Source organism: Dromiciops gliroides, chromosome 1, assembly GCF_019393635.1.
Source record: "Dromiciops gliroides isolate mDroGli1 chromosome 1, mDroGli1.pri, whole genome shotgun sequence".
In the NCBI taxonomy this organism is placed as follows: Eukaryota; Metazoa; Chordata; class Mammalia; order Microbiotheria; family Microbiotheriidae; genus Dromiciops; species Dromiciops gliroides.
Window position 1 is genome coordinate 78,532,043 of NC_057861.1, and position 22,584 is coordinate 78,554,626.

Sequence of the window (22,584 nt, forward strand, 5' to 3'; positions counted from 1 at the left end):
GCTTATTCCCTTTCCTTCTTCCTAAGGCCTACATTTACAGAGAGCTCTCACACAGATCATCTCTTCATTTCCTACTTGGCTATATTTCTTTGGACTCCATCATGAGTATGCTTCCATTAGATTGTAATCTTCTTGAGGCCAAGGTCTGTCTTTTTCTTTTTCTTTTTTTTTTAAGAATAAAATAATATTTTATTTAGGCTCTAGGGAAAAGAAACCAAGAGAGAAGTCCTTGGACTTCTCATGGGGAGAAGGCATGGCACAGAGGCGTGGCTCTCTGAGATACCTTTCTCCCTGTCTTTTTCATATTTATACCCAGCACCTACCACAGTGCCTGCCACATAATAGGTCCTCCATAAATGTTTATTGTCTGTCTGATGGTTATCTCCCCTAACCCCTTCACCAAAGGCACATAGAGCTCACCATCATCTTAATTACTCAGGGTAACCATCAGACAGTACACAGGGATAAACAGAAATTTAGTCATTTGTGTTGCCTGACCAATACATTCAGATATTCAGTCAGCTGCCTCCAGGTACTAAATGGATCAGAAGTTTCTTTTTTTTTGTTTTTGTTTTTGGTGAGGCAATTGGGGTTAAGTGACTTGCCCAAGGTCACACAGCTAGTAAGTGTCAAGTGTCTGAGGCTGGATTTGAACTCAGGTCCTCCTGACTCCAGGGCCAGTGCTCTATCCACTGCGCCACCTAGCTGCCCCAGATCAGAAGTTTCTTAAAGACTTGAAAGTGACTTCTCAGTCTCTGTATCCACCTCTTCCAGATATCCTGGAACATAGTAGGTGAGCAGGAAGTCTGTTCAGTGTCTGACTAAATCTTAGACTCTCAAGTGCAATGCTGATCACAGTAGCCTTAGTCTCTGCTGCCTGAGTGGAAATTCCTGAATTTGAAATATGTAGAAGGCAGTAGTGAAATTTAATGTAGATTGGACCAGAAAGTTGAAAGCCCTGAATGAGGGCCAGAAACTATGATGCACTTTCTCCTTCCCCTCCCTGCCTTCCAACCCCACCCCTTTGATTTAAGACAGTCACAATTCAAATCTAATTTATCTTTGCCCTATATCTCACCACTTCCTTTCATGGGCTGTGGTAGTACAGCAGAACTGAACTTCTGGAGAGGTCTGCCTTCTGCATCTATGCAATGCACAGATTGCCTTGGACAGATGTTCTCATCTCAGTTTGTTGAAACTTTTTCCATTCTTCAAGACCCAGCACAGACACCACCTCCTCTAGGAAGCCAACCCCCCAGAGCAGAAAGTGATCTCTGCCTCAAATTATCCTGAAGCACTTTGGATCTTTCTTTTGGTCTTGCTGTTTTTTACTTTGTATTATTTATTTGTGTACCTATTAGATTGCAAGCACTTGAAGGCCCTGGACTATGTGGTTTTTCATCCTTGAAATCTGGGTGATACAGAACACAGGGCCCTGGACCTGTGAACACTTAATAAAAAAACATGTTTAGGTAGTTGGACTGAATTGAACTTTGAGCCCGGCCCAAGATCCCCACAATCTTCCCTTCTTTCCCCCCACCCCCTTTCTTCTTCCCAACTAGAGACTGTAGGGAGCTGGGCTCTTGGCCAAGCAGCCTCAGGGGCTCCACCCACCCCCATCTAGCTCTACAAGCTTGTCAACTCACAACCCAGCAGGGAAGTGAACCAGCGAGAAGATGAGTCCTCCCAGCAGCCTAGAGCAGACCCGGAAGTACTACAGCCAGGGGCATTGGGAGGCTCTTGTTGCCAGGAGTGATTTGGTTGGGGACCCACTTCCGGCTGTTGTTAGACTTTTAACTGACTTCCCTGGGTGAGTTGGGGTAAGGATAGGCGTGTATTTGTGTATGTATGTATGTATGTATGTATGTATGTATGTATGTATGTATGTATGTATGTATGTATGTATGTATGTATGTATGTATGTACATTGGAAGAATGTGTGTGCATCCATGATGGATACATATTCATGTGTTCGAAGGGTGTGTATGCAGGTATACGTATTTGTATTGGAAGGGTGTCCATGCAGGCTTGTGTGTGTGTATTGGAAGATTGTGTAAACATGCATGTGTATACGTTTGGAAGAGTATATATGCATGTATATCTGTGTGTTGGAGGAGTGTTCATGCAGGTGTGTCTGTGTGTGTATTGGAAGGGTGTCCATGCATATTTGTGTGTGTTGGAAAAGTGTTTATGTAGTATATTTGTGTGCATGCACGTATATGGGTGTATGCTGGAAGGGTGTACATGTAGGATATGTGTGTGGGAAGGATTTCCATGCATGCATATGTGTGTTAGAATGGTGTATATGTACGCATATGCCCATGTTGGAAGGGTATGCATGCAAGTATCCTCTGTGTGTGTGTGTGTGTGTGTGTGTGTGTGTGATTCGGAAGGATTTTATGCAAGGGAAGGTACGAGGGGTTTGAGAGTTCAGAGAGTCATGGTTTGGGACAGGAGAGCAGGGAGTATTTCCATTGATTTGGGACAGAGATATTTTTGATAGTAGAATGGGAGATGTGAGTGGAGCCAACTTTGTCAGGCACTTGGAATATCTGAGGGCACTAGTATAAGACAGTGTAGGTTGGACCCAGAAGGTTAAGGGCTTGAATGCCAGGCTAAGGAGGGCCTGAAAGCACTGGGAACCGCTGAAGGTTTTTGAGCAATGGAGGCTTATAAATCAGAGCCACACCTTAGGAACAGTACTTTGGCAGATTGTTTGGGAGAGAGGGAGAGCCTAGAGCTGTGTGTGTGTGTGTGTGTCTTTCTGTCTGTCTGTCTGTAGAAAAGTTAGAACAGAGTCAGTCACTGAGGAATCAACAAGTACTGGGTTTGGAGGCAGGACCTGGGCTCTAAACTTTGGGTAATGAACTTTTCTCATCTGGGGGCTGAACCTCAAAGTTGACCTCTAAGGCTCAACACAGGGGTGGGGTTGGAACCCTGCTGATAAAAGGTTGGATAGTGAATGGGTAGTGAGGAAATGAGAGTAGAAAAGTGAGGTGAAAGTTTGAAAAGGCGGCAGGGTTAAATGAAGGATTTTTAAGGATGGGGAAGACCTAGGCATGTTTGTAGGTAGCAGGTAAGGAATTAATAGGAAGAAAAAGATGAAACATGAGAAAGGGGGAATGATTTCTAGGGAAGAAAGCTCCTGGAACAAAGAAGAAGTGGTGGGATAAAGGGTACAAGAAAGTCAACACACATTTATTAAGTACCTACTATATGCCAAGCTCTGTCTAAATGCTAGGGATACAAAGAGAGTCAAAAGTAGGCTGTGCTGTCAGGGAGTTTCCAATCTAATGGTACAAACAGGGAGGTGAGCACTTGATGAGAAGAACCACCTCTTCCTAGAGCAAAAGAGGCAAAGAAAGGTGAAGATTTATAGGTGTGGAGTAAGGGAGGTAAGGAAGTTGGCCTCAGTTTTCTCAGTAAAGTAAGAGACAAGATCATGTGTTGAAAGAAAAGGGGAGGAGAAGGAGGCATAGAGAGCTCAAAGAAAGAGAGTGTTCAAAACAGCTGTGAAGGGAGCATGCTAGAGAATCATTCATAATAATAGCTAATATTTATATAGTACCAGGCTCTTGCTAAGGGCTTTGCAATGATTATCTCATTTGAGCCTCACAAAAACTCAGGGAGGAAAGTGATCTTAATACCCTTATTTTACAGATGAGAAAACCAAGACAAACAGAGGTTAAATGACTTGTCCAGGGTCATATGTCTAATAAGTATCTGAGGCTGGATTGGAATTCAATTCCTTCTGACTCCAGGCCCAGCACTCAATCTACAGCACCACCTAGCTTCCCCATGGAAAGATGGAAAGATTGCTACCTTACAGAAATGAGGGCCCTTTTAAGATTAGATAATATAAATTAGTAGTAGACTCAGTTAACACAGTCATTTGATTTTCTTCATGAGTATGGGAACAAGAAGAGAAATGGGGAATGGAAGGGAATAAGCATTTATTTAGAGCCTGTTATAGACCAGAAACCTTGCTAAGTGCTTTACAAATATTATCTCATTTGACACTAATGACAACTTTGTAAGGTAGGTACTATTATTATTCCCATTTTACAGTTGAGGAAGCTGAGGTAGGCAGAGATTAAGTGACTTTCCCAGGGTCACACAGATAGTAAGCATCTGAGGCTGGATTTGAACTCAGGTCTTCCTGACTCCACACCCAGTGCTCTATCCATTGAACCACCTAATTGACTCTGATGGGATGATGATGGTAATGAACCAGTGTTGAGGCCTGACAGGGTATGAATGGTTGTGGTAGAACAAACGGACAAAGAACCCAGGTTTGGAAGGAATTGTACTGAACAGGTCAACTATAGGATCAAGACTGCAAGATGAGAAAAATGAAGCCAGAGAAGGAATGATGAATCGATAAGGTAGAAAGGAGTGGAAGGAATAGAGGTCATGGTGAAGATGGAGAATAGTAGATTTATTGTTGTTGTTGTTTGTCCTTCATTCTTTTTTTTTTGCAGGGCAATGAGGATTAAGTGACTTTCCCAGGGTCACACAGCTAGTAAGTGTCAAGTGTCTAAGGTAGAATTTGAACTCAGGTCCTTCTGAATCCAGGGCTGGTGCTTTATCCACTGCGCCACCTAGCTGCCCCCTGTCCTTCATTCTTGAAAAGGACCAATGAAATAAGGAAAGTGATATCATAACTTGCAAGTGAATTGGATTTAAGTGAGTTAGGGTTGTGCAAAGCCACCAGCCTCATGATCTCCTCTACGGCCATCTGGGTCCAGTAGCAAGACACAGAGCAGGATGACTGGAAATGGCCCTGAATGCAGTGGGAGGCATTAGTCTTTTTAAGATAAGGTCTTTCCCAGGTGTCAGTTTGTCTGAGGCAACACCCATTCAGTGATTAAGGCTAGGTGAAAAAATAAGGCAAAAGAAGGTCTCTTTTACCTACTCAAAAAAAAAAAAATCAAATAGATTCAGTAGGAGTGAAACAGAGGACAAGATGGAAAAATAAGAGATCATGATCAGGGGCAGCTAGGTGGTGCAGTAGATAGAGCACCTGCCCTGGAGTCAGGAGGACCTGAGTTCAAATCCAAGCCTCAGATACTTACTAGCTGTGTGACCCTGGGCAGGTCACTTAACTCCAATTGCCTCACCCAAAAAAAAAAAAAAGAGATCATGATCAAAAAGGGGAATTGTAGAGCTCAAGAAAATGGAGATAGCACAGTTATCAGTGATGGAGGAATCTCATGTCTATGGCTGTTAAAGACATCCTTGAGTTTGATTGCTCAAGAGAATAAGGTGTTTGAGGAGATATCAGCATGTATATGTCCCCAAGTATGAGATCAGGGATAACAGTGGAGAGGAAGGCTGGATGAGGTATTGAAGGGAAAGTAAATAACCAGAAGGCTTGATAGGAAAACAGGTGTATGGACAGTTAGTTACAGGTAAAGGACATAAAGAACTAGAAAGTGCTAGCTTTGGAGTCAGAACCTGGGTTCAAATCCTAGTGTTGCTACTTATGGACAGTTAGTTACAGGTAAAGGACATAAAGAACTAGAAAGTGCTAGCTTTGGAGTCAGAACCTGGGTTCAAATCCTAGTGCTGCTACTTACTATCTATGTGAAGGCAAGATCCTCCCCTTCAGCTATAACATGAGCAGTTGAATTAGAAGATCTCAGGGCGGGGCAGCTAGGTGGCACAGTGGATAGAGCACTGACCCTGGAGTCAGGAGTACCTGAGTTCAAATCCGGCCTCAGACACTTAACACTTACTACTTACTAGCTGTGTGACCCTGGGCAAGTCACTTAACCCCAATTGCCTCACTAAAAAAAAAAAAAAGAAGAAGAAGAAGATCTCGGGGCAGCTAGGTGGTGCAGTGGATTAAGCACTGGCCCTGGATTCAGGAAGACCTAAGTTCAAATATGGCCTCAGACACTTGACACTTACTAGCTGTGTGACCCTGGGCAAGTCACTTAACCCTCATTACCTCGCAAAAAAAAAATGTCCAAGGCCTCTTCTTCTAACTCTATTTCTATTCTATATATTCATCTCTTTGGTCTCCTTTTATAAATGTTAGCTCTTTGCTGTGTTCCAATTCAATCCAACAAGCATTTATTGGGAATCTGCTAAGTGCAAGGCCCTGTGCCAGATGTGCGGGAATACAAAGACAAAAAGTAGAAAAACAGATCTTACCCTCAAGGAGCTTACATTTTCCTGTATTCTGGGCCTATGTTTTTGTCTTGTGAATTTTCTGAAAGGCCTGAACATTTTCCATGATTTATATCAGCGGGGATTCTTTTCTCTGCTTCCCCCTTCCCACCAGAACCCCAACACACACACCCCACCCCAAAGGGGTCATACTGAGCAGCCCTACCCCGAAGTGAGGGGCAGAGCAGGTAAAGTTAAGAATAAGGACCTGGACAGTTTCCCCTCTTCCACTGAACAAAAGACGGCTTAGATTTATTTATTTTACCTAGTTCCATAGCGTAGAATAAAGAACAGTGGGTAAAGGGACATGAGGACTGATTTTGGTACAAGGTAAGGGAAAACTTCTGGTTGTCATAGTAACTGATACATATAATTGATTTAAGGTTTGCCAGACACTTTACAAACATTTTCTCAGAGTTGGTCCCATTGCAACCCTACAAGGTACAGGTATTATCTCCATTTTACAGATGAAGAAACTGAGGCCCTGAGAGGTCTTACCCATAGTATCAGAGGTAGGATTGGAACCCAGACTTTCCCGACTCCAGGTGAGTGGAGTTTTCTATCCTCTATGTCACTATAATGCTGCTTCTAAAGGTAGAGCCTTCCAGCAGTGGAATAGGCTGCCCTGATAGGTAGTGAGCCTTCTATGAGGTGTCTGTGTGGTATCTGGCTGAGCACTTGTCAGGAATTTTTCAGAAGGGATTCCTATTCAGTGCCTGGACCAGAATTGGTTTGGATCTCCTAGTCAAGTGTAACCCCTTTCTCTACTTGTGCCCTTGATAACATCTTCTTCCATCTCCTCTTCCATATTTCCCATAGTTATTCCCACCTTTCTCTATTCTTTAATCTCTACTGGCCCCTACCTTGCTGACTGTAAACACAGCCAGGTCTCATTTTATTCTTAAAAACCCTCACTTAATTCTACCCTCCCCTCATACTATTACCCTATATCTCTCTTCCCTTTTACAGGCAGACTTCTGCGGGGGTGGGTTGGAGGGGGGTAGGGGAGAAAGACCATCTGCACTTGTCATTTCTATTCCCTCTCCTATCAGTCTTGCAATCTATCTTCTGACCTCATCACTTAACTGAAACTGCTCTTTTCAGGGCTATGAGTGATCCCTTAAAATATTTTTATTGATATCTTTTATTTTTACATTGCCTAAATTTCCTCCTGTATTCCTTCCCCTCCCAGATAGCTATCCCATATAACAAAATTGGTATATAACATCACCAATGATCTTGTAATCGACAAATCCAATGGACTTTTCTCATGCCTCATCCTTATTGATCTCTCTACAGCCCTTGACACTGTTTACTCTCTGTAAATGTACCCCTGGGCTCTGCCATAGACCTTCTGTGAGAAAATGGTGGGCTTGGGGATGCCCAGAGGCCCCTGCTCAAGTGGATAATATTAAGATTAATTGGATTGACTTTTCTGATTAATTCACTTAAAGTTAGTTTAATTGAAATCACACCTACCTGAAGGCCTGACCCTCAGAGGGTGTGTTCTCTGAGCTCTGACCTCAGCTCGTTCTGCTCATGGATCACCCTCAGGTCCAGTGGGCCAATAGATTTGAGTGATGCTAGCCAATTAGCTTTGAGCAGTGTGGAAGGGCTGTCTTTCCTCCAGTCCCAGAGGAAGCTTCCACTCTCAGTTAGGCTCTTGGTGGAGGAAGACTTGGAGGAAGAAGCAGGCCAGGCTGAGCTATAGGCTAGATAGGTCGTTTCTTAACTTTCTGAGCCAATTGTTCTCTCTTTAATAGTATTTGGTATGCTTTAATAAATGCTTAATGCCCAAAACTGGTGCTAAAGCTTCTAATTTATAAGTAACAAATATATTAGAAACCCCAGCTAATTTTCCCTAAACTTGGGACAGAAATAAGATGACCACATATAATTTTAAACACCACACTTCCCTCTCTACATTTTCTCTTGGTGACCTCATGAGCTATATATAAGAGTACTAGACTTATATATACAACCTCTGAACTGTCTCCTCAGCTCTGGACACTTTTTTATTAATTTTTTTCATAAAACTTTTAAGCATATGGTAGAGTCAACATAGCGTGTTCAAACCTTTTCTCTGCTTGTTTCTGATTGCTTCTGGTCTTCTGTGCATTAAAAAAAAACACATGTTTCAACATCTCTTTTTTCTTTTTGCCTATTAGCTCTGGACATTCTGAACTGAATGTCTTGTAGATCTCAAACTCCATATTTCCAAAATAAAACGAGTTAGTTTTTCCCCTAATATTTCTCCTCTTCCTGTCTTCCTTATTTCTCTTAAGTACGCCACCATCCTTTCAGTAATTCAAGTTCGCTACCTCAGAGTCATCCTCTACCTCTCAGTGTCTTTTACTCTCCAAATGAATTTTTAGTTTATATGTCGCCAAAGCAAGCACCCATATATCTATTCAGTTGCCAAGTCTTGTTGTTTCTATTTCCACATACCTCTTACACTGATCCCTTTCCACCCACATATATGCCTACCACCCTAGTGTAGGCCCTCATTGCTTCTAGCCTGGATTATTGCAATAGTCTCCTAATTAGTCTCCCTGTTTCAAGTTTCTCTCCTCTCCAAACCATCCTCTGCACAGCTGTCAGTGATATTCTTAAATTACAAGTCTGAACATGTTACCATCTTCCTGATGTAGCTCTTTATTATCCCTAGTATTAAATATAAACTCCCCTGGTTTTGAAAGCCCTTCAAAACTTGATGCCTGCCTACCTTTCCAGGTTTATTATATTTTATTCCCCTTCACACACTTTTCAGTCCAGCCAAACTCACCTTGTTGCTATTCCTCACACAGCACACTCCCATTCCTTGTTTCTGTGCCTTTGTACGGTCTGTCCCCTGTGCCTAAAATGTGTTTCCTTTGCACCTCTGCTTCTCAGACTGACTTTTCATGACCCCATTTTTGTGTTTTCTAGTCAAAGGTACTGGAGCAGTTTGCCATTTCCTTCCCCACTTCATTTTACAGATGAGGAAATTGAAGCAAACAGGGTTAAGTGACTTGTCCAAGGTCACACAGCTAGTAAGTGTCTGAGGCTGGATTTGAGATGTGTTTTCCTGATTCAAAGCCCAGGGCTCTTTGCACTGTACCACCTCGATGTCCTTTAGAATCTCTAGCATCCTTCAAAGCTCAGCTCAAGCTGTACTTTCTACATGAGCTCTTCCTGGTAGATACTGTCTTTTTTGTCTTTGTGTCCCAAGGTCTAGCACAGTGTACATAGTAGGCACTTAATAAAGACTTGTTGATTGATTGGTTGGTTGATGACCTTTTATGGTCCTGTCCATCTCTGAGATTTCACAACTATGTGATTCTTATTCATTGATTTTAAGAATTTTTTTTTGTCCTGGTAAGAAGCAGGAAGAAAATTAGAGCTATATGAAAGTTGTTTTTCCTAAGCCTTGCCAGAACATCAGATATCAGTCTCAGAGAAGAGTGATGGGCAGAGTGGTGAGTAAATACTTACTGCCTAGAGAGAACAGGCAAGAATGATGGAGGTGCTGGCAAGGCCCTCTGTCCTCTGCTCTAGTCCAATGCACCTAAGCATTGCATATAGTCCTGAGTATCATGTTTTAGGAGAGACCTTGGCAAATGAAATCAATGTAGAGAAAGGTGGTTTGGATGAGGAAAAGACAGAAAACCATACAAAAAGACATATAAGCATTGGTTGAAGGAACTGTGGATGTCTAGAGAAGAGACTTAATTGTCTTCACATTTTTGAAATGTCATGGGAAAAAGGGATTAGATTTGCTCTGCTTGGCCCCAGGTGGTAGAACCATTACTGCTGGGAAGAAGTTATAGAAAGATAGATTTTTGGATTGGTATAAGGGAAAGCTTCCCAATAATTATAGCTACTCAGAAGCAGAATGGATCACCTGGAGAAGTTGAGGAGCATATAGACAGGATTCATGATTAACCAAGATTGGATTCCCTTTGGGATTGATTCTATGATGTGATTTAGGACTGCGTAGACTTTTCAACTAAGTTTCCTTTCATTATATGTTGTTAATTTATGAATTGTTCACACTAGAGGAAGGAAAGAGTGTGGGAAATCCAAAATTCAATTCTATTTAGTCTATTTGCCTATGATCCCTTCTATTGTAAGGATATTATTTCTACTTTCTTCTGTTGTCTGCTATGGAGCCTCAGACATGTTCCCATACTCATTAGGGGCTCAGGTCATGGTGACTGATGGTGATTTAGTGAAAGGGAGGGTGTTAAGGAAATGCCTGTGCCCAGGACCTCCCATTTCCTATAAAGGAGAGGAATCCTAGTGAATGAGGGAACTTCAGGAAAGGACTGGTCTCATTCACGGCTCCTCTGTTTTCCCTTAGCTCTGCCTGCTCCCCAGGTATCTGCCCCTTTCCCTAAGGGAGCCGAGGAGCCTTGGCAATGGCAGCTGTGTTCCCGATACTGGCAAAGTCCCAGGTGAGCTGTCCTTCCAGAGGTCCCATCACTTGTCTTCTTTCTTCAGCTGTAGGCATGGTTACTGGTTCCTCCCTCTTTAACCTCTCCCTTTCCCTCATCTTCCCAGGATTATAGGTGTAACAATCTCTTAGACCTATTTCTAGATAGACCTTGGAAGTTGTGGTCACTGTGGTTCACATCCCCCACTTGGGCCCTACATTCTATAATTCTCTCTGGGAATTATCTGCTTCCAAGTGAGGCCTTGTCTGCTTCCCTTCCATTGGGTATTCTTTGCTCAGCAAACCCTACGCAGAGTTTTAAGCCTAAACCCCTCTGTTGGATGAGAAACAACATAGGTAGTTTCTTGACTCCTTTTTCCATGATTCCTTTTAGGGAAGATCTCTTTCCCCCATCTATTTCAGGGATCAAAGAAGTTATACATGTGATGATTATACAGCCCCTTCCTATCCCAATTATGATACCCCCATGTAGCTTGTTTGTACCCTCATGTCAGCAGGTCAGAAGGGCCAAAGATGGGTTCCCAGGGTCCTGTTCTTGATTTAGGCAGTTTAGGCAGTGGACCAAGACTCCTTTGGGCTCCTCTTGGACCAAGCCCTTCTGTGTGGAAATATTGGGGAAGCCAGGGAATTTCCTTGGTGTGATCAGCTCAGAGTAAGTCTAAGATAGGCAGTGTGGAGCCCAGGGTATCCATCACCGTAAGGGGGAATTTAGAACCTGTAACTCTGTGCTCACATCAGGTGGGGTATCAAGCTCAGTCAAAGATGGTTCATTGCTCACAGAAGTAATACCTGCAATTTGGTGGCTGCCACTAGGTAGGCAAGGTGTATGAGAAACAGAGTTTACTTAATTTTATGTTTATCTGTTCATCAGATATTTATTGAGAGCCTGCTATGGGCAAGGCATAGTTATATACTCCAGGGATAGTAATAATAATAGTAATAGTAATAATAACTAACATTTATATAGTGAGTTTGGAAAGTGCTTTACAAATGTCATTTTATTTGATGTTCACAACCATCCTAGGAGGTAGGTAGTATGGTTATCCCCATTTTAAAGATGGGGAAACTGAGGCAAACAGTGGTTAAGTGACTTGTCTTCAGTCACACAGCTAGTGAGTGTCTGAGTCTGGATTTGAACTCAGGTCTTCCTGACTCCAGGTCCAGGACTAGACTCACTGTGCCACCTGGAAGACTAAGATTCAGCCCCTATATTGGTTTTACATTCCAATCCAGTGAGTACTCATGAAGAGCCTAGAGTGTATGTATAAGGCAGTAGGTTAGGTGATAGGAATACAGTGCGAGGAGAAAATAAAAAACAGTCCTGACAGAGTGGTTAGGTGGCGCAGTGGATAAAGTGCCAGCCCTGGATTCAGGAGTACCTGAGTTCAAATCCGGCCTCAGACACTTGACACTTACTAGCTGTGTGACCCTGGGCAAGTCACTTAACCCCCATTGCCCCACAAAAAACCAACAAAACAAAACAAACAAAAAAACCCCCAAAACAGTCCCTGTCATCAAAGAGCTTAAATTCTACTTGGGGTTTGGGAGGGGATATACCTAGAGGAGAGAGCAAGCAAATTCTTAATAACACGGTTCAGAAAAGACTTTCCATAGGAGGTGGCACCTGAACTGAGGAGGCCTGAATGAGGCCAGGGATGCTGAGAGACTAAGGAAAAAGTACATCAGATGGTCAGTGCAAAGCCTCAGAGACAGGAGATGCAATATCAAGTACAGGGAACAGGAAATAAGTAGGTTTGGCAGGAACATAGAATTAGTAGAAAGGAATCACATACAGCAAACCTAGAAAGACAGATTGGAACCAGATTGTGGAGGCTTTAAATGCTGTGGTGAAGACTGCATTTTATTCTAGTAGCAGTAGGGAGCTGCCAGAGCTTCTTGAACAGGAGAGATACCTCTAGAAATTTACTTTAGGAAGATTATTTTGGCAGCTTTGGGGAAGGGAGAGACTGGAAGCTGGTGCTTTATAGTTGATATTAAGGAAGATGAGGGTCTGAGGTAGGAAGGTGGGCCTCTGAGCAGAGAGAAGGAGATGGAAACGAGATGTTATAGAGGTGGAATCAGCAAGATTTGGTACCTGTTGAGAGAGAGAGAGAGAGAGAGAGAGAGAGAGGGAGTAGGGTTGGAGAGAGAGATATTCTGGAGTCATGCAGAGAGAGATGATAGTTGAATCCATGGTAGTTAAGGAGAATCATTAATTAAATTCAATAGATATTATTAAGTACTTAGCTCTGCTAGGCATTGGGATACAAAGACAAGAAATACTAGGGCCCCTGGGAAGATTATATATATATATATATATATATACACACACACATACATACATATATATGCACATATATACATATACATATATATGCACATATACACACATACATACTATATATAGTGTATATAATATACACACACACGCACACACATCTATATAAGCACATTAAGAGTAAATACAAGGGCAGCTAGGTGGTGCAGTGGACAGAGCACCGGCCCTGGAGACCTGAGGAGGACCTGAGTTCAAATCCAGTCTCAGACACTTAACACTTACTAGCTGTATGATCCTGGACAAGTCACTTAACCCCCGCTTGCCCCAACAAAAACCAACAAACAAAAAACCCTTTACAACTTCTTCTAGCCATATGCTCTGTGTTCCAGCCAATCCAACCTACTTGCTGTTCTCCAAACTTAACATTCCATCTCCCACATTCTTTACTTTTCTTAGGCTGTCCTGCATCTCTGGAACACACTTCTTTGTCACCTTTACTGCTTAAAATCCTTAGCTTCTTCTAAAACCCAGCTTAGGTATCATCTATACTGGGAAACTTTTCCTATTCCCCTGACTTGTCATTGTACTCTCCCCTTAAATGATATTAGGGCTGACACAGGTCTGCCCCTATTCAAAAAGCTTTGGTGACTCCTGGAATAAAATAGAACCTTTTGTGTTTGGCACTAAAACCCTTCACAATCTTTTCCAGGCTGATTACGCATTACTCCCTCTTACACATTTACCATTCTGGCCAAATCAGTCTTTTTGCTCTTCTTGTATGTGACATTCTACCTCCTGCTTGTGGCTTTGGAAAGTTGTGCCCTCAAAGTGCGGACTGTTCTCATTCCTTACTTCTGCCTCTTGTCACCCCTGGTTCCCTTCAAAGCTCAACTCTAGGGCCAACTCCTCCAGGAGACCAAATTCCACTTGTTAGCATCCTGTGCCTCCCTCTCCCTGAAAAATCATTTATAGATATCCTGTATTTCCTTATCTGTGAATATGTTCTATTTCCTTAGAAGAATGTAAGCTTCTTGAGGGTAGGAACTGTACTGTTTTTGTAGCCAGACACTGTAGCTAGCCTGTTAAGAAATGCTTAATAAATGCTTCTGAGTGATTGATTGTATTTACTTATCCCTAGAACTTTTTAATTTTTTAAATAATAAAACATTTTTATTTAAAGTTTTGAGTTTCAAATGTTATCCCTCCTTCCCTTCCTCCTTTCCCCCTCCCTGAGGCAGTAAGCAATCAGATATAGGTTATACATGTGTAATTATGTAAAACATCGTATCAGTCATTTTATATAAGAAAACTTGAATAAAAGAAAAAAATGAAAGAAAGTGAAACATAGCAGCTTTAGTCTGTGTTCAATCAATGTCAGTTCTTTCTTTGGAGGTGGATAGTATGCTTCATCATTAGTCCTTTGGGATTGTCTTGGATGATTGTATTGCTAAGAATAGTTAAGTCATTCACAATTCTTCATCAAACAATATTACTGTCACTGTGCGCAACATTCTCTTGGTTCTGCTCACTTCACTATACATCACTTAGAACTTTTTTAGAGACTCATTGGAAGGAGAAGTTTCAGGGCTTGAGAGTCTTGAGATAAAATAGTAAGATGGGATGGTGGCTGTGGTGTGTACTCATGCCTGGGCTTGGCCAAGGTAGAGTACAGGTCATGATTGATGAACCCATGGCTGTATTAACTGGAAGGCCGGAAGTTTCAAGGGAAAATGTATTTTGAAGTGTGTATGGATGAGGGCAGTAGCTGAGCCAGGTATTGAGCTCCATGAGAAAGGAGGAAGAGATACCTAGAAGATTGGTAGATTGTATCAACATGGCGCTCAGCCTTGGGATTTGGACAGAGTGGAATTTAGAGGAGAAGAGGATGCTGTCACCCAGCCACAGGTGGTCAAGTTGTAGGTATCCTGTCCAAGAGAAATTAGGTAGCCTCTATACAGCTAGCCTTGCTAACTCAGACCTATCAAGCAGTGGTGAACACTGCCTGTATATACACACACAATGTTACCTTCCTCCTCCCTCCAAAGTCTTCTTCCCTCACTGAACCTGCTCCCTATGCCACTCTCTCTGATGTAGAGGCCTGGGGATTGTCTCTGAGGAAGCAGAAATATATTGTTTCAGGAAACAGTGATGTTTGACGACGTGGCTGTGTATTTCACAAGGAAGGAATGGATGTGCCTGGACTCTCCTCAGAGGGCTCTCTATAGGGACGTCATGCTGGAGAATTATGGGAACCTGGTCTGCCTGGGTAAGGTTATTCTCTGGAATCTCCCCCTTCTCCCCTGGGGTTTTCTAGCTTTCCCCTTTATCAGAGGTTGCTAGGTTTTTGAGGAGCTCTGTTAAGCTGTGACTCAGGGCTCAGAGCTCCTTTATCCCTTTTTTTATGCAGGGATGAATGTTTTTGCTTCCTGTGCTCAATGGATAAGTCTCTTCCTTCCAAAGCAGAAAACGGGCAGCTTCCTTGTGCTAGGCCTGAGGTCCCCATTTTCTTGTCCTCTGAGCTCTCAGTAGGAGATCCTATTCCTTTGGGGGGCTCATAAACTTCTATCAGGGGAAAGGGATAAATATTTAAATAGCATCTACTATGTATTGGGCACTGAGCTAAAGCACTTTATAAATATTATCTCATTTGATCCTCACAACAACCCTGTGAGGTAGGTGCTGTTGTTTTCCTCATTTTATAGTTGGGGAAACTGAAACAAATGGAAGTTAAGTGACTTGCCCAGGGTTACACAGTTAGGAAGTGACTGAAGTCATATTGGAACTCAGTTTTTCCTGATTCTGAGCCCATCTGTACCACCTAGTTGCCATCCGTGTTAGGATTTTGTCAGAGCATAAATTCTTGGGTTTGGCAGATAACGTGTTCTTTAGTGAAAATTTCCTGTACAGTCAGCATGTGGGAACCAGCAGTTCTTATCTTCTGTCTGTATCCAGACCCTCAGTTCCTTTGCTGGGTCTGTCCTTCCTGGGTATATTGTCTCTTCAGAAAACTTGCCCTTGCGATCTTCTCATCATAACCTCTTTTGACATTCCCTTGTACATCTGGGAACTAAGACTGAGCCTTGAGAATACTTTGTGTTCCTACAACATGAACCAACCCGTCCCTTTCCTTTATCACAAGCAGGATTTCCAGTCTCCAAACCTGACCTGATTTTTCAGCTGGAGCGAGGAGAAGAGCCATGGGACTTGGAGCTACAGGGTACTGAGGAAAGAGAGGACACCAAGAAAAGAGGTGAGAGAGAGAGAGAATGCTATGTCATTATCTTCCAAAATAGTCATACTTGCTTTGGAAAAAATCAGAGGGTAAAAAAATCAAATAATGGGAAGTGGACTTGAGTGATTATATGTACATATATGTACATGTGTATACACATATAAATATATATACACATATATATGAGAAATACAGGTATCCAGGGACCTGAGAAAGGAATTCACAAAAGAATCATACAGACCAGGAATGCATAAACTAATAGTACTTTATTACAGTATGTTTTAACTCACACAAAAGGAAACTCAAGGCTGAAAAGGAATTGGAGAATGGAAGAATGGAAGATGGAGGGGACTGGAGAATGGAAGATGAAGGGCAACAAAGAAAGATGCATAACCAGTGTTGTTATTGGGACACTGGGTAGGTTGGTCTTTGGATTATGGGCTGATGAGTAAGGGTGGCTCAGTGCTAGTTCTTCAGGAATCTCTCTCAGCATTTGGCACACCCAATTCCACTGAGGTCTCTATCACTTTTATTTGGTATAGGATGCCTGGGTTATAGTGCTTTTATACCAGGGTAGCTCAATGAGGCAGCTAAAGGGAATGGGTTTTATGGGGAAAGAGGAAGTTCTTACTTAAGTGAGTCCATTTGGTTTTCTGTCTCTTGTTGCTGATAGGGAGCTGATATGTACTGGCTAATGCAAGAAGCTCTAGTTGAATCAAATAAGAAGTATAAGCATAGAACATGGAAATTTCCAGGAAAGGGCAGAGTGTTTGGTAGGAATTACTCAGTCTGCTGCAAGTGTGTTTCCTGGGTCTCACAGAGAAGCCTGTAGTCTCTAGGTGTTTAGGGCCAGCACACTAGGGTACTTAGAAGCAGCTAGGTGGCTCAGTGGATAGAGCCCTGGGACTGGAGTCAGAAAGACCTGAGTTCAAATCTAGCCTCAGACACTTACTATCTGTGTGATCCTGGGCAAGTCACTTATCCTGTTTGCCTTAATCCACTGGAAAAGGAAGTGGCAAACCATTCCAGTATTGGCCAAGAAGACCCAATGGACAGTATGGTCCATGGAGTTAAGAAGAGTTAGACATAACTGAATGACTGAACAACAAAAACACTAGGTTTTTTACCCTGGAAGGGATTTCGGATTACAAAGAACTTTAGCCATTGAATCACAGAGGTGGTAGGATCATAGAGATCCTTCCTTTTATGCATGAAGAAACTGAGTACCTGCTATGTACAAAGCTCTATGATAGTCACTCAAGGGATACATAGAACTTAGGTGAAACAGTTCCTGCCCTCCAAGAGTTCACAGTCTTGTGGTAGTGGGTTAAGGTACATATACGAGTACCTATAAGACATAATATATGAGTGCTGAGAGAGATGCAAAACAGAGTACTAGGTCAAGTTCAGGCAGGAAGGTGGATGTTGATGGGGGATCAGGAAAGGCTTAATGAAAGAAGAGGCATTACAGTTGGGCTTAGTAGGGTGGGTAGGACTTTAGCAGGTGACATAGGTTTGAAAGGACATTTTAGGCCCAGGGTACATTGTGAATAGATGGAAAAGCTCAGGACATGTCTACGAAATAGAGCATAATCCAGTTTGTTTGCAGAGTAGAGTGCATGGTGGGAAATACTCTGAATTTCTGTTGGAAAGATAGCTAAGTGGTGCCCTGGATTCAGGAGGACCTGAGTTGAAATCCGGCCTCAGACACTTGACATGTATTAGCTGTGGGAACCTGGGCAAGTCACTTAACCCTCATTGCCCTGCAAAAACAAACAACAACAGCAAAAAAGAAAGATAAGCACTGGAATTGTGGAGGACCTTTAAAGCCAAGCAAAGGAGTTGAAAACAGTTAATAAGTGCTTACTATGTACAAACTGGAGAAACAACCTGGTAAAGTAGAGAGAAGGCTAGCTTTGGAGTCCAGAGGATCTGGATTCAAGTGCTGCCTCTAATATATATTGGCTATGTGCCCCTGGGTGGATCAATTAATCAAATATACATTTATTAAGTGCCAAGCTCCTCAGTGTCCCAGGCAACTCTCTAGGACAATGATGTCAAAGGAACATGTGGCCAAAGGAAAACAATTGAATTTCTTCTCTTTTAAAAAAAAAGAATAAATATTTTTACTTAAAGTTTTGAATTCCAAATTTTATCCCTCCTTCCCTCCCTCCTCTCCTCCCTCCTTGAGGTGGTAAGCAATCAGATATAGATTATACGTGTGCAATTATGTAAAAATTACATTTCTTAGGATTATGTTATCTAGTGAGAAGAATAAAGGCACGAGGACAGAGCTATGAGGAGCTCCTACTCTCAAAGAAGGTGGCTTGATGCAGCTCTTCTAGAAAGTCTCTTGGACTGGTAAAGGGGTAGGAGGTAAACCATTAGAGGCAGTATCCAAGGAGCTTGGGTCGGAAATGTTGCTGAGACATAAGCCCTGAGCATTAGCTATCAGTAGCAACTGAACCATTGATGAAGATGTGAAGGTAGAAGGGTCACTTGGAATTGTCAGGAGGCCTTTGGTGATTGTAAGAAATGCACTCTTTTTTGTGTTATGTCACAAGTCAGAATGGAGAGAGTCCAATAGAGAAGACCTCAGAAGAGAAAAAATTGTAGCAAATGCTGGTCCTCTGTCCTGTGTTAGATTCTTTAGGAAGATATTGATCTACTTATAGGATGAAGAGAAGCAATCCAGCAATACAGATGGGCTAAGGAAGAGGGTCTGTAACATGGGGAAAGGGAATGGCTCTGAGCAGAAATAGAGGCACCACTTCGATTGTCAGTGACATGAGAAAAGTTAATGTGACTAGGAAAAGGGCTGCTTTATCACTGGTTTCCCTTCAAGGGCCCCTATTAAATTGAGAAGTTGTATATCCAGGTGATGAGCACCATAGAACCAGTCAGAAGGTCCTTTTTACTTAGTGTTTAACTCTTGCTACCCATAGTGGTTTCTCTGTGTTAGTTTGTCATTCGTACCTCCCTGTTCCGGATGTCACCTCTTCATCTCCTCAACATTTGCCTACTCCTTAATTGCTAAATCTCCTATCTAGCCCCATTTTGTCTCTTTTGTTTCTTGTTCATTCACTAAACTTCTTGCTCATCATGAGCTCCTTTGCCTTGTCTGTTCTTTCATTAAACCTCCTACCCTTCTCAACTGACTCTCATTATCCATTCTCTTTGCCTCTAGTATAGATTAAATTAGATTAAAGCATTTAGTAAGCATTTGCAATGTGCCAGGCACTATGCTAAGTATAGACTACTTTCTCCAAGACTCCATTCCTCCATTTCACCAGCTCTTACTTCTTCTTTTCTCTTTCCAGCTATTGATACTAATTTTGAGGGCTATCCAAGCCATCTGCTTCTCTTGGACCTTAATTTCAATGATTATTTTCTTTTTTCCCGATTATAATCTTCTTCTAGGAGTTTCCTTTCTCCCAGTACAGAAAACATTTTTGTTTATTGTTTCAGATTCTGAGATAGGGACTGAGAACAAGACATCTTATAAAAAAGAGGATATATCAGAAGATGTAAAATCACCTGGAGGGACCTCAGAAATACCTTTTAGAGATGCTCTTCAGGAACCTGTTTTTGAAGAAGTTTGTGCATTTGGGGGAAAGTTAGAAAATAATCAGGGAGATTCTACTGAGGTGATACTGGAGAGATCTTTTTTCCAGGAGAAAGGTTTCAGTAAAGTGACTATGAACCACAACAAAACCTCCATGGGAGAAAAAAATCAGGAATGTGGTGAATTTGGGAGAAACTTTGGTCTGAATCCAAGTTTTGTTTTATACCAGAGTGATACTATGGGAGAGCAAGTCCATGGATGTGATACCTGTGGCAAAACTTTCAAATACAATTCAGATCTTATTCGACATCAGAGGATTCATACTGGAGAGAAACCTTATGGGTGTGATGAATGTGGAAAAGTCTTTAATCTCAATTCAGAACTTATTCGACACCAGAGAATTCATACTGGAGAGAAACCTTATAAATGTAAGGATTGTTGGAAAGGCTTCAGTCAGAGCTCCAATCTTATTCGACATCAAAGAATTCATACTGGAGAGAAACCCTATGAATGTAATGAATGTGGGAAAGGATTTGTTTGTAGCTCAGGACTTATGCAGCATCAGAGCATTCACACTGGAGAGAAACCCTATGGATGTGATGAATGTGGGAAAGCCTTCAGCCTGAACTCACGACTTATTCGACATCAGAGGACTCACACTGGAGAGAAACCATATAAATGTAATGAATGTGGTAATGCTTTCAATCTAAATTCAGAACTGATTCGACATCAGCGAACTCACACAGGAGAGAAACCATATAAGTGTAATGAATGTTATAAAGCTTTCAGTCAGAGAGCAAATCTTATTCAGCATCAAAGAATTCATACTGGAGAGAAGCCTTATGAGTGTCTTGAATGTGGGAAAAGCTTTAGCTGTAGCTCACACCTTATTCAGCATCAGAGAATCCATACTGGAGAGAAACCATATGAGTGTGATAAATGTGGTAAAGCTTTCAGTCAAAGCTCACACCTTATTTTACACCAGAGAGCCCATAATGGAGAGAAACCTTATAAATGCCATGAATGTGGGAAAGACTTCAGTTGGAGTTCACAACTTATTCAGCATCAGAGAGCTCATACTGGAGAAAAACCCTATGGGTGTGATGAATGTGGTAAAGCCTTCAGTGTGAACTCACAGCTTATTCGTCATCAGAGAACTCATACTGGAGAGAAACCCTATAAATGTAATGTTTGTGAGAAAGCTTTCACTCAGAGTTCCCACCTTATTCAACATCAAAGTATTCACATGGAAGAGAAACCTTATGAATGTGTTGAATGTGGGAAAGGTTTTAGTCAGAGCTCACAACTAACTGTACATCAGAGAATTCACACTGGAGAAAAACTCTATGAATGTATGGAATGTGGGAAAGCCTTCAGTAGGAGTTCATCCCTTATTCAACATGAGAAAATTCATACTGGAGAAAAACCTTATAGTTGTCAAGAGTGTGGAAAAACCTTCAGTCAGAGCTCACAGCTTACTAAGCATCAGAAAATTCATACTTGAGGAAAATAATTATGAATGTAGAAATGTTTTTAATTGGGGCTTACACATTGAAAAGCAGAACATTCCTATAGGAGAGGAAATTATATGCATATAATATATATGGCAGAGCCTTTGATGTCACTTCACCCTTATTCAATGTATTTTTATCACCTGTCATCATCCAGTGAATATTCATTTCATAAGGTGACAAATTTGAGAGATGTTTATTAAGGATGTAGGATTGACAGGGCTTGGTAATTAATTAGATACAGATGGCAAGGGAGAGGAAACAGTCCTCACAGGTTTTTAGACCTGGGTGTTTGGAAGAACGGTGAGATCCTCAACGGAAATAGGGGTTTGTAGGAGAGATAGGTTTGTGGGGAAAGATAATTGAGATCTGTTTCAGAAATGTTGAGTTTGAGATTCTCAAGGGACATCTAGCTGGAAATGTCCAATAAGCAGTTATTGATTCAAGATTAGAGCTCAGTAGAGAAATTAGGACTAAATTGTAGAGCTGAGAGTCATTTTCATACAGATGATAATTGAACCCACGATAGCTGATGACACCTTCAATTCAACAAACATTTATTAATATCTGCAATGAACAAGGCATTGGCTAAATAATTCTCAGGGAGATAAACATTCATCCTGCCTGAATGTAGGCATACAATATACACACAATATTCAAGATAATATTAAGATACTGGGCTTACAAGTATAGGGGATCAAGGAAGATTTCATTAGAGAAAAGGCACCTTAGTTAAACATTAAAGAAAGGCAAGGATTCAAAGAAGTGAGGGAGGTTAAGGAGGGAGTTTGTCATAAGTATGGGGAATGGCTTCCCAAGGAAGGAAACCCTGGAAATAGAAGGTACCAATGCCTCTGACTTGTGATTATCCACCCCTGGGGCCTCCAGAATGAAAGAAAAACAAAACAATGGGCGATGAAATATCAAGTTTGAGGAATGATCAGTAGTTCTTACAAGATGAAGACTGTAAGGAAAGTTTTAGTCAGAAATGTCAAATCTCTGTAAGAGTGTAAGGTCTTCACAACTCAGGACCATGTCTATTTAGAATTTGTTAAGACCAGATTAATAAAGCATCTTTACTCTGGGCCTACCTGTATGGAACTGAAACAGCTTTGTTGGGGAGAAAATATTTACGTTTAAAATTATTATTTTGTTAAGACAGAATTTTTACTTGTTATGGAATTAATTCAATTAAAAGTATTTTGCTAGACCCCTATTCTCAGTTATAGCACCTAAAGATGAAAGAGAGTTAATTTCTCCTCTTTATAATGAATTAACACTTCAGAAGAGGTATCTGGAACCCACTGAAGGATTGTGAAGTGTTTACCACTTCATGACTGCTTCTTCCCCTTACCTTTCTCCAAGACTTGTTCTATATAGCCCTAGAGG

At 41.6% G+C, this 22,584-nt stretch overlaps 1 protein-coding gene across 6 annotated transcripts; it reads left to right on the forward strand.

The window, feature by feature from the left end:
- Nucleotides 1-1,717: 1,717 nt before the first annotated feature.
- LOC122738897 (zinc finger protein 436-like) lies at nucleotides 1,718-22,313 on the forward strand. Of its 6 annotated transcripts, none has more exons than XM_043980785.1 (5): nucleotides 1,778-1,820; nucleotides 10,517-10,610; nucleotides 15,027-15,153; nucleotides 16,027-16,137; nucleotides 19,588-22,313. In XM_043980785.1, exons 2-5 carry the CDS (start codon nucleotides 10,575-10,577, stop codon nucleotides 21,186-21,188), a joined length of 1,875 nt encoding a protein of 624 aa, XP_043836720.1. In that variant the 5' UTR covers nucleotides 1,778-1,820; nucleotides 10,517-10,574; the 3' UTR covers nucleotides 21,189-22,313. The 6 variants fall into 6 exon arrangements, with proteins under 6 accessions (XP_043836735.1, XP_043836739.1, XP_043836720.1 ...); XM_043980793.1 differs by having other exon boundaries at nucleotides 16,030-16,137; XM_043980788.1 differs by having other exon boundaries at nucleotides 1,785-1,810.
- The last annotated feature ends 271 nt before the right edge of the window (nucleotides 22,314-22,584 follow it).

What these genes read in the sequence shown, in the direction of transcription:
- LOC122738897 (XM_043980785.1), top strand. Translation starts at nt 10,575, where the DNA reads ATGGCAGCTGTGTTCCCGATACTGGCAAAGTCCCAG. An exon ending in CGATACTGGCAAAGTCCCAG is followed by an intron (nt 10,611 to 15,026) that starts GTGAGCTGTCCT and finishes ATATTGTTTCAG; the next exon opens with GAAACAGTGATGTTTGACGA. An exon ending in AGAGGACACCAAGAAAAGAG is followed by an intron (nt 16,138 to 19,587) that starts GTGAGAGAGAGA and finishes TTATTGTTTCAG; the next exon opens with ATTCTGAGATAGGGACTGAG.